At 51.7% G+C, this 9,027-nt stretch overlaps 1 protein-coding gene across 1 annotated transcript; it reads right to left on the bottom strand.

Annotated features, from left to right (window-relative positions):
* Window positions 1–2,022: 2,022 nt before the first annotated feature.
* RPLP1 (ribosomal protein lateral stalk subunit P1) lies at window positions 2,023–4,172 on the bottom strand. Its single transcript, XM_006258699.4, has 4 exons — window positions 3,998–4,172; window positions 3,583–3,657; window positions 2,742–2,856; window positions 2,023–2,143 (listed from the first exon to the last, which is right to left on the bottom strand). Exons 1-4 carry the CDS (start codon window positions 4,067–4,069, stop codon window positions 2,064–2,066), a joined length of 342 nt encoding a protein of 113 aa, XP_006258761.1. The 5' UTR covers window positions 4,070–4,172; the 3' UTR covers window positions 2,023–2,063.
* Window positions 4,173–9,027: the final 4,855 nt, after the last annotated feature.

The raw sequence follows: 9,027 nt of genomic DNA on the forward strand, positions 1-9,027 counted from the left end.
GTACATCTCCTGCCCACCCAGCAGCAGGAAGCACTTGTTGCCCCCACTACTGCCAGGCAGGCAGGGGATGTGCAGTCAGCATACAGCTCCCAGGGAAAGGCAGCAGAGGCCCAACCCCACCATAGGCAGTCTGCATGCATCTACCACACACACACAAATCTGGCAGGGGGGCACATACCCACCCCCATACCTCCCTGGGGGGCTGGTGCACAGTAGCAGGGAGTGGCCACCCTGCCCTATGGACAGGCAGCCCTTGACTGCCCTGGCTAGGCAGTGCCCCCAGCCCCTGCCCCACTCCCTTACTGTGAGGGCCTCAATCTGACCCCCACTCCATGCTCCTTCCCTCCCCTTTCCTCTCCACACTTACCTGCAGGGCACTGCTTTTCACACTGCCCAGCTGCATTCCTGGCCATGTGCATGTGTGTAGCTGCACACATGTACTCAGCATCCAGGGGCCCCAGCCAGAAGGCATATGAGTGACTGGTGACATTGGCCAAAAAAGCCAATTGCCTATAATAATTTTCCTTTTATCAGTGCCAATTCAATATGGCACCAATATTGGTGCACCTCTAATTATAAAGCAGTGAAAGAATGATTAGTTTTAAGTTTGCCAATGTACCTCTTAACAAGTATCATGGTACTCAGAATTATCTAGGGCCAGAGAATGATGGGAGGTAGGACAAGATCATGACACACACAAATCAGTTGTTTCCAGAACTTGTCATTGTCTCTACCCGTTTGACACTGACACAATTGGTTATTACATTCTGGGTCACCATTGTAAGAGCAACATAGTGACACTTGCACTTTAGTATCATTTTCCGCCCTTTCCCTCCCTTTTCAGGTAATAAACTGCTGCTGGATGAACAAGTCAGTTGCACCGTATAGAAAAATACCTTCAACTTTTATTTGTAAAACAGGAGCGTATACGTTGCGTATAGGAGCTCAAGGAGAATATGGTTTCTCTCTTTCAGAGTCCAAAAATATGCCTGAATCACAACTTCCTAGCAGCTGTAGGCTGAAGTAAAATTTTGGCACAGTATTAAAGTTAGCTCACTGAACTCAGACCTTTTGTTTCAAACACCTTAAAAAAAAAAAAAAAAAAGGCATACTGATAAAGACTTGTAATATTTTCAATCTCACCTCATAATAAATTTCTCAAAAGAAAGCATCTAAGTTTTTCACTTTTCTTATAGAAAGGAAAAGAAGGACTAAGTCGATGATTAGCAGAACTGATGCTACTACTGCTGTTCTCTATTAACCCTGGTTTGTATCCTACCAGATAGCAAAATGCAATTTTACTATGAAAAAAGTGCTATCTTATAGGCAAGCTTCTATTTTTAAGCTTTAACAAGTCACATCCAAGGTTGTTTGTGGGGTTGGGAAAGGAAAGCTTTTGCTAAGGAGTGACTGCAAGGGTAAAAGGTTTAAGTCAGGATCCACAAACATCAGGACACCCTGTCACTACCTACTTAATCCCATGAGCTGTTTGAGTCAAAGGCATTTGATTTGCTTTTACAGGAAAAATTATCACTAAAGCAATTATAGCTGAATCACTCAGAGTAAGTGACCACTGCAGAATAAAAACCCTATAAAGCAACAGAATCATGCACTTCTTGGCAAAAATGGACCTGAATACTGTGGCACTCAGCTGTCAAAGAGGCCTGTCGAGCCACTGCATGGAGGAACACTAAGCCTCATGGATCCCTCAGCTCACACAGCAGCTCAGACAACCACAGGGGTTACACCACCCCTGGAGGTGCATCTGGATTCAGCCCAGGTTTTATTCAACCAAGTACTAAAATGAAGATTGTGTTATCCTTTACATCAGTTTCTTCTGTCCAGACAGCCAAGGTCCTGTGCCTCTCAGAAATCTGAACTGAAAGGGCATAATCATCAAGGGGCAAAGCTGGACTGTGCAAATTCGGACCCATGGGATGGAACCAGCGAGAGATGAACCAAAAGAAATCTTCCAATTCTGCCACCCCCATCCCAGGGCTTGTACTCTAAAAAGACAGAAACTAGAAGTCAATGTTGTTTATTACAAATGGTACAAAGTCAGTTTAGTCAAACAGACCGAAGCCCATGTCATCATCAGATTCCTCCGACTCTTCTTTCTTTTCTTCCTCTTTCTTCTCCTCAGCTGGAAAAGAAGAAAGCTATCAGTATCTTGCAATTTGATACTACTGAAAAGAATACATGCAGACCTGTAGGTAGGAGGCCCCACTCCTCTAGGCTATGCAAGAGTCATAGTTTAACTGAGGCCAAAAACAGTGGGTGAAGTAGGGGTGGGTCTGTGTGCAAATTATAGGACCCTGCAGTACTAGGTGCAGGCTGCATCTCCTAACTGGAGCAGGAATAAAGCGAGTTAAAGACACTGCTTTTAAAATCAACTGCCCCACCCCAAATTGCACCACTGGTTTCAACACTAGATGAGAACACGCCCCCTTTCAAATCAAGGGAGACCACGCATCCTTCATGGAGTACAGTACATCTCTGACTTTGGGGACACGTTCTGTCCTCTGAGACGGAAAGCTAGGCCTGGTGCACTTAAACAGCACACCTGCGATCCCCAGCATTTGAATTATGTGTCTGTTTTCTTAACAAGTCCTCACACCAGGGTAAGGTCCTGCACCCCAAGGCAAGTTTTGGTGCAACTGCCAGATTGTTACTCATCAGTGAGTTAACCTGAACCGCCTCTCCCCAGCACGCAAGCCCACACCCCCGGGGCCTTCACTTACCAGGGGCAGCCCCTCCGGCAGGCGCAGCGCCACCAGCTGGAGCAGCAGCAGCGGGAGCACCGCCGCCAGCTCCTACGTTACAGATCAGGCTCCCGATGTCGATGTTGGCCAGAGCCTAGGAGCAGCGAAGAGTTACTCGGGCGCACGGCAGCCGCAGGACTGGATCGGACATTAGCACAGGTCGGCCCATTACTGTGCACCCTCAGTCTCGATCCTCCCACGTTAAATGTCACAGCACGTGCACTTGTGCATACTGCTCGAGACGTGAACTGCTGCCCCCAAGCCACAACCTGCGTCACGGCCACGTAACCGTTGGGACGCGGGTCCCTCCGCTCTGTTCACACCAGCGACAGCATCTTTCGCTGCCACGGGGCACCATCTCCTTCCAGCCTGACCCACTCGAGACTGGGCAAGTGACAGGAGAGCCCCCATTTTTGGCTTTCCTCCAGAAAGACTCATGAGCACCAACTGCGGGAATACCCCGCAGAGATCCCCGGGCCATTTGGACCGCAGCATGTGCGAGACGAAGCTCCCTGCTCCAGGAGAGACGAGCGCGAGTGCACGTGCCCCACACCCGCCCCCACGGCCACGTCGGACCAGGGGACACGGGCCGCTTGGTCCGGAGCATCCGCAACCCCGTTCAGCGCTATGTCAACGGCCAGGACGTCATGGGTCTGACTCGCCTCCTCCGCCTGCTTCGCCCTTCACCAGCCACGTGGTGGAAATCTGTGACACGGGCAGGTCCCGAGTCCCAGCGAGCTGCAGCAGGCGCCAGTCGGGCGGTTCTCAATAGAAGCAAACCTGCGAAATAGGAAACCCCCCGTGCAGCGTGGTAGCCTACCTTGGCAAACAGGCCCGGCCAGAACGGCTCCACGGTCACTCCCGCCGCCTTGATCAGCGCGTTGATCTTGTCCTCCTGCAACGGCCCCGCCGTCACCAACCGTTCAACGGCCCGTACATCCACACACACACACATACACACACACCGGGTCCCGTGTGCAACCCGCCCTCCCCCCGCAACTGTCGCCGAACACCCAACGGCCGGGCCGTGCGCAGACCACCCCTCCCCCCCAACGGTCGCCGAACGCCCAACGGCCGGGCCGTGCGCAGACCGCCCCCCACTCAACGGTCGCCGAAGGCCCGAGTCTGGGGCCGTGCGCAAACCCCCGCGCCAGAGGGAAGCGCGAGGGCGGCCACGCGCCGCCGCCGCCGCCATCTTGGTCAGCTCGGGCCGCGCCGCGCCGCGCGGGGCTCACCGTGACGGTGACCTCATCGTCGTGTAGGATGAGCGCGGAGTAGATGCAGGCGAGCTCGGAGACGGAGGCCATGGCGGGCGGGGGGGCCTGGTGCTAGTCGCCGGGCGGACGCGGCCTTAGCTTCAGCTGAAGGACCCAGCACCTTGTGCGGCCGGAGAGGAAAGGAAGGCGCGTATGTCGCGGGGAGGGGTTATAGGGTCGCCCCTAGCCAATCGCGGCGCGGAGTCCGGCAACCTCATTAGCACGCGCCGCGGCGAGGGGTTATAGGGCCGTCCCCGCCCAATAGCAGCGCGGAGTTTGTGATATGTCATCACTAGTCGCCGCAGGCAGCCGCGTGACGGGAGAGCGCCGCGCTGCTGGGGCCTTGCCCCTTCCGCTGCCCGGCAGTGACGCGAGCCAGGGAGGGGGCGGCCGGAAGTTGCGCCTGGGTTTTTCCCAGCAGGCTGTTCGTGCCGCTCGTGTCTCGGCCGGGGTGTTTGCTGTTGCGCCGCGGAGAGTTGGAGGCGTTACGTGAACTGGTCGGGGTCGCACCTACCTGGGAGGCCGCGGGAGCGACTCGAGGGCGCTGCCGGCCGCGCGCAGCTTTAGTGCTGCGGGGGCTGGAAATGCTGTTTCAAAACCAGTCGCTTAACCTCTTCTGAGTTCATCGGGGTGCCAGCCATTCTTGATCTCTTTCCCTTCCCCTCCCCGTCACACACACTTACCTGCCCCCTGCCGGCCCAGTCACAGCAGGCACAAGGTGTCGCACAGCTCTTGGGGCAGCAGGGTGCGGAGTCCAGCCTGCAACAGCAGCTGCCTCTGCCCCACGTACAGATCTGGGGGGCGCACACCCCCTGGGCCTCCACTGGGGTGCGCGCAGTGGCAGGAACTTCCCCCTCTTCCACATGGCTCGGCCCCAGCTGTGCGGTGTCGTCCCTGCCCCACTCCCTCCCTCCCTCACCACATGGGCCCGGCCCCACCCCTTAAAACCAAGAAAAAAATAAGGGGTACATGAGCTGAAACTTTGCGCCAGAAGGGGTACACGTGTTAAAAAAGGTTGAAAACCCCCAGGTTAAATGATTAACCGATAACACCCAGCTGGGACGCAGATGCTGCTGGGATCTACTGGAGGCACCCTCTGACTGGGAGGGGGAGAAGAGGAGGCAAACTCAACCAAGCAACAGGGCTCAGGTGAAGCCCTTGGCTGGGCAGGAGAGAGCACCTGTGAAGGAGCAGCTAATTGTTTCATTGATGAGTCTAGGCTGCTGGCTGGTTTCCTCTTAGGCTGTGGGGACTAGCCCCCCCATCCTCTTCCGTGCTCCTTCCTCCCACCTGTCCTTTGCTTTCTGATTCCTGCTGAGGCACCGTGCAGTTTCCCTTCCCTGCCAGTCTGTGCCTACCTGGGCCTAAAGATAACCAGTAAGCCAACCAGCTATCGCTGCACTTATTGGTTAAATGTTTTAGTCAGTTCACTTTTCACATCTCTTGAGTATCCAGATGCATTTCATGTGATAAACCCAAAGATCTCAAATAGGAACCTGTAGTGTTACAAACCTTCTGTCGCTCCTGCAGTCTCTCTCCATTCTTTGCAACAGAAGAAATTGCTCTTCTTATTTTCCTGTAGTAAAAAAACAAATGAAAGCAGGCATTTTTCCCAGATCTCCAGTCTGTCCAGAGGCACCGCTAGTTTAAAAAGGTTGAGCATCACTGCACTATGGGAATTGGTTATTACAGACCCTTTACTTTTGAGGATCTGATGATCTAGAACGTCATCACTGTTCTCACTCTGTGCGCTGAAACTGAGGGCTACTCCACTGCAGATCTCTGCACAACTCATAGGGACTGCTGACTTTAGTGAAACTTTCTATTAGTAATATTTGTGTGCCTATGAACTTAACAGTTTTGCAAGGGAGAGTCAGTGGACACAAATGTTGATCCACCTGCCATTTATAATACTGCGCTCAAGAGCATTGACTTGCCACAGGCTGGCAGTAGTCTGATGGTGCAGTGTCTCATCAGGAGCCCTCAGGCAAAGGTGAGAAGATGGTAACATTTAGCACTGACCTAGCCTCAAGATTTACCATAACAAAGAACAGTATAGGGCTTTTCCCAAGTGTCCTAGAGCATCTGAGAAGGCAGAGTGCTAGTTTTAGCCTTGGGGTCTTGTCGCGTGTTACACTTAGGAGATATTGACTACCTAAAACGCTAGCATCTTGCCATTCAAGCCATAAAACATTCATAGATTCATAGATGCTAGGGTCAGAAGGGACCTCAGCAGATCAAGTCCAACCCCCTGCCTAGGCAGGAAAGAGTGCTGGGGTCAGATGACCCCAGCCAGATGCCTATCCAGCGCAAAAATAATTTAATTTACATGTCTTTATATGCACAGTGCCCTTCACCAAAGGGGGCAAAAACGAGGCAAAATTATCAAGTTTCTCCCAGGTTCAAATCTCCACTTTGTACCTTGTATAGTCACGTGCATCTGTGCATGAAGGGTGTAAACATGTGGAAAATGCTGCCATTCGTGATTTGATAACATTTCAGTCTGATTATGTGCACAATCTCAAAGAGGTGCCAAGCAGTGGAGAATGCAGCCTGTGTCACAAATAGCCAGGAGAGGGCCTCAGTGTGTTTGGGGATGTTCCATACATGATCTCAGACCAGCTCTAGACAAGCAGATGCTGCTTCGTTAGCCAGCACCAGCTCTGTGACGAAGACTTGCCAGTATGTCTGCAGGCACATTATTATTTGTTAGTCTTAAGAGAGCAGACTCACACATGTGCGTGCGCACACGTACAGCTGTGTTCTTCCACATCTGTGTTCCATATTTCAGTGAAAACAAGTTTTCTTCCCACTTGAGCCTTAACTCCTCTTACACATGCTCTCTTCTAATTCTGCTTTTTGTTGTTGTTTCTGTGTTTTTCTTTATAGGCCTTATAAAAGGCTGGCCTGTTGTTTTTTCCCTTTAATCCTAACAAAGCTCTTTTGGATCAGCTGCAGTTGATAACTTACACGGTCCTGCATAAAATGGGTGCAGCTTTCTGAGTCGCACATCTTCCTGAGACGACATTTTTCTGACTAGCCTGTTCATTCTTAGCATTGTTGTTAATTTTTAGAATGTCACTTATTGTAACAGGGAGCTGGAGGCTCCTGTCACCTTAGATAGAGAGAGCAGCATGCCCAGCCTGCTGTGTGGGGGTTGCAGCAGAAGAGTACAGGCTGGCCTTTAGGCAATGCAGAAACCCTTGTGTGTGGTAGGAGACCCACATGACTAGAAGGGATAGTGCTTAGAAGTATATAGCAGCAGGGCCCTGCATGCTGCAGAGGGGCCTGACTGGCCAAGGAAGAAAGAGTCCAGACTGCAGGGAGCTGCAGGAAGCCCGTACACTGGGTAACAGAGATATATTTTTGGCCCTCTGTTGTAGCTTGTTGCTACAGTGATGTCCCCCCAGGGTTGCAGGGAGCCTTTTGTTTGTCAGTGGATGCTTATATTTTTTGTTTGTGTTGAAACCAACCTGGAGGACTGGGTTGTGGCTGTAGGGAAGAAGAAGGCCACTGAGAAGGATGCCAGGGGCACCCCAGGTCCTAAAGTCTTATGGGGAGGGGTGGGGGGCAGCTCTGCTGTCAGCTGAAGGACCGTGGCGTGAGACAGACAAGACTGAGGGCACAATCCCAGAGCGTGCAAAAGACTGGGATCATAACACCGAGGTATGGTAGGTGAGACAACAGGATGGGACCCTGAGAGGCCAGACGGGCAAGCACGGCAGAACCCAGTTGGCTGCTAGGTGACTTGGCTGCCCCAAGGCTTGGACCTGCTTTTCTGATTTACTTCAGGCAGCTCAATAAGTGCAACTACTGTACTGAGGTAAACCCAGTGGGTACAGTCATTTCAAGCCAGGTGTCCAGTCCACATAGTGCTTCTGAGACACTAGCAGCACCATGAGACATCATTCTACTTTTAAGAAATTGTTTTAAATGCAGCATAAACTGTCACTACATTGTCCCCAGTGTGGTCAGACTGTAATTGTCTTCCTGAACTCAGTTTATTTCTCTTGCACAGAGAATGCAAACTGCAGTCCTCTGAGAGCACATCCCAAGGTGGGATTTAGCCTAAGAGTAGGTAAGCACTATCTGCCCCACCCTGTGGTCCAGGCCGGGTGTCTAGAAATTAGCAGATCCCCCGGCATGCTGGGCAGGTCCCCTCACGGACCAGCATCAATCATTTTGAGGAGGTCCTAGCTAGCTTTGGGCTCCCCTCAGTAGATCACTTACATGGTCCTGCATAAAAAGCTCCCCAGGAAAAGTTAAGCTGGGGGGAAAGTGTACAAAGTTTCATTCAACCCAGAAGAAACTCTTGGGATGACTTCTGCCTGGTTCAAGTTGACTTATTTTTAACCCAGAATCACCATTTTGGGGAGAGAATGGGGATACTCCCAGTAGAAAGGCTCTAGAAGCTAGAAACAAGAATCAAAGGGCATATGTACATGTGCACGTGCCACAGCGGCAGGCACTTTGAAAAGTGCCTGGCACTGCAGCACATGCAGTTGTATAAGCAGTGAAATGCGCATCAGTGCTGAGAAAATGGCAGCAGCACACTTTTGAACTAAAATGCATCAGACATGCTTGCTGCAGGGTGCTAAAGTGAGACTGCTATTGAGCTAGCTAGAGAGCTCTGTGAGCAAGGCAAAGCTCCACAGCTGCAGGGTACCCAGGCAGCAGGCTGATGAGCTAATGAGGGAATTAGCTGACACCTGCACACGGTCAGCTGACTGGAAGGAGGCAGGGTCCTGGGCACATACAAACCCCAGGGTCAGGAATAGCGAGTTGGCTAACACTCACCAGAGGGAACAACTCCTGCATGAAAGAGCTACCAGGGAATATTTGGTTGCCTGATCTGCTGCCTGCAAGATTAATAGGGCTTCAGAACTTAGAGGGTATTTGGGGCTAGGAGGCACACAATAATAAGGGAGACGTTTACCTTCTTAAAGGGATAGAGTGGGGCCTCCATGATTATTGTTATGTTGTTGCCAACGGGCTTCTTTTTTCTGTTG

Source organism: Alligator mississippiensis, chromosome 3, assembly GCF_030867095.1.
Source record: "Alligator mississippiensis isolate rAllMis1 chromosome 3, rAllMis1, whole genome shotgun sequence".
NCBI classification, from domain to species: Eukaryota; Metazoa; Chordata; order Crocodylia; family Alligatoridae; genus Alligator; species Alligator mississippiensis.

Excerpts from the sequence above, each read along its gene's own strand:
- RPLP1 (XM_006258699.4), bottom strand. The coding sequence starts at position 4,069 with ATGGCCTCCGTCTCCGAGCTCGCCTGCATCTACTCCGCGCTCATCCTA. Across the intron at positions 3,658-3,997 it reads ACGATGAGGTCACCGTCACG|GAGGACAAGATCAACGCGCT; the intron begins GTGAGCCCCGCG and ends GGGCCGTTGCAG. Across the intron at positions 2,857-3,582 it reads GGCCGGGCCTGTTTGCCAAG|GCTCTGGCCAACATCGACAT; the intron begins GTAGGCTACCAC and ends CGCTGCTCCTAG.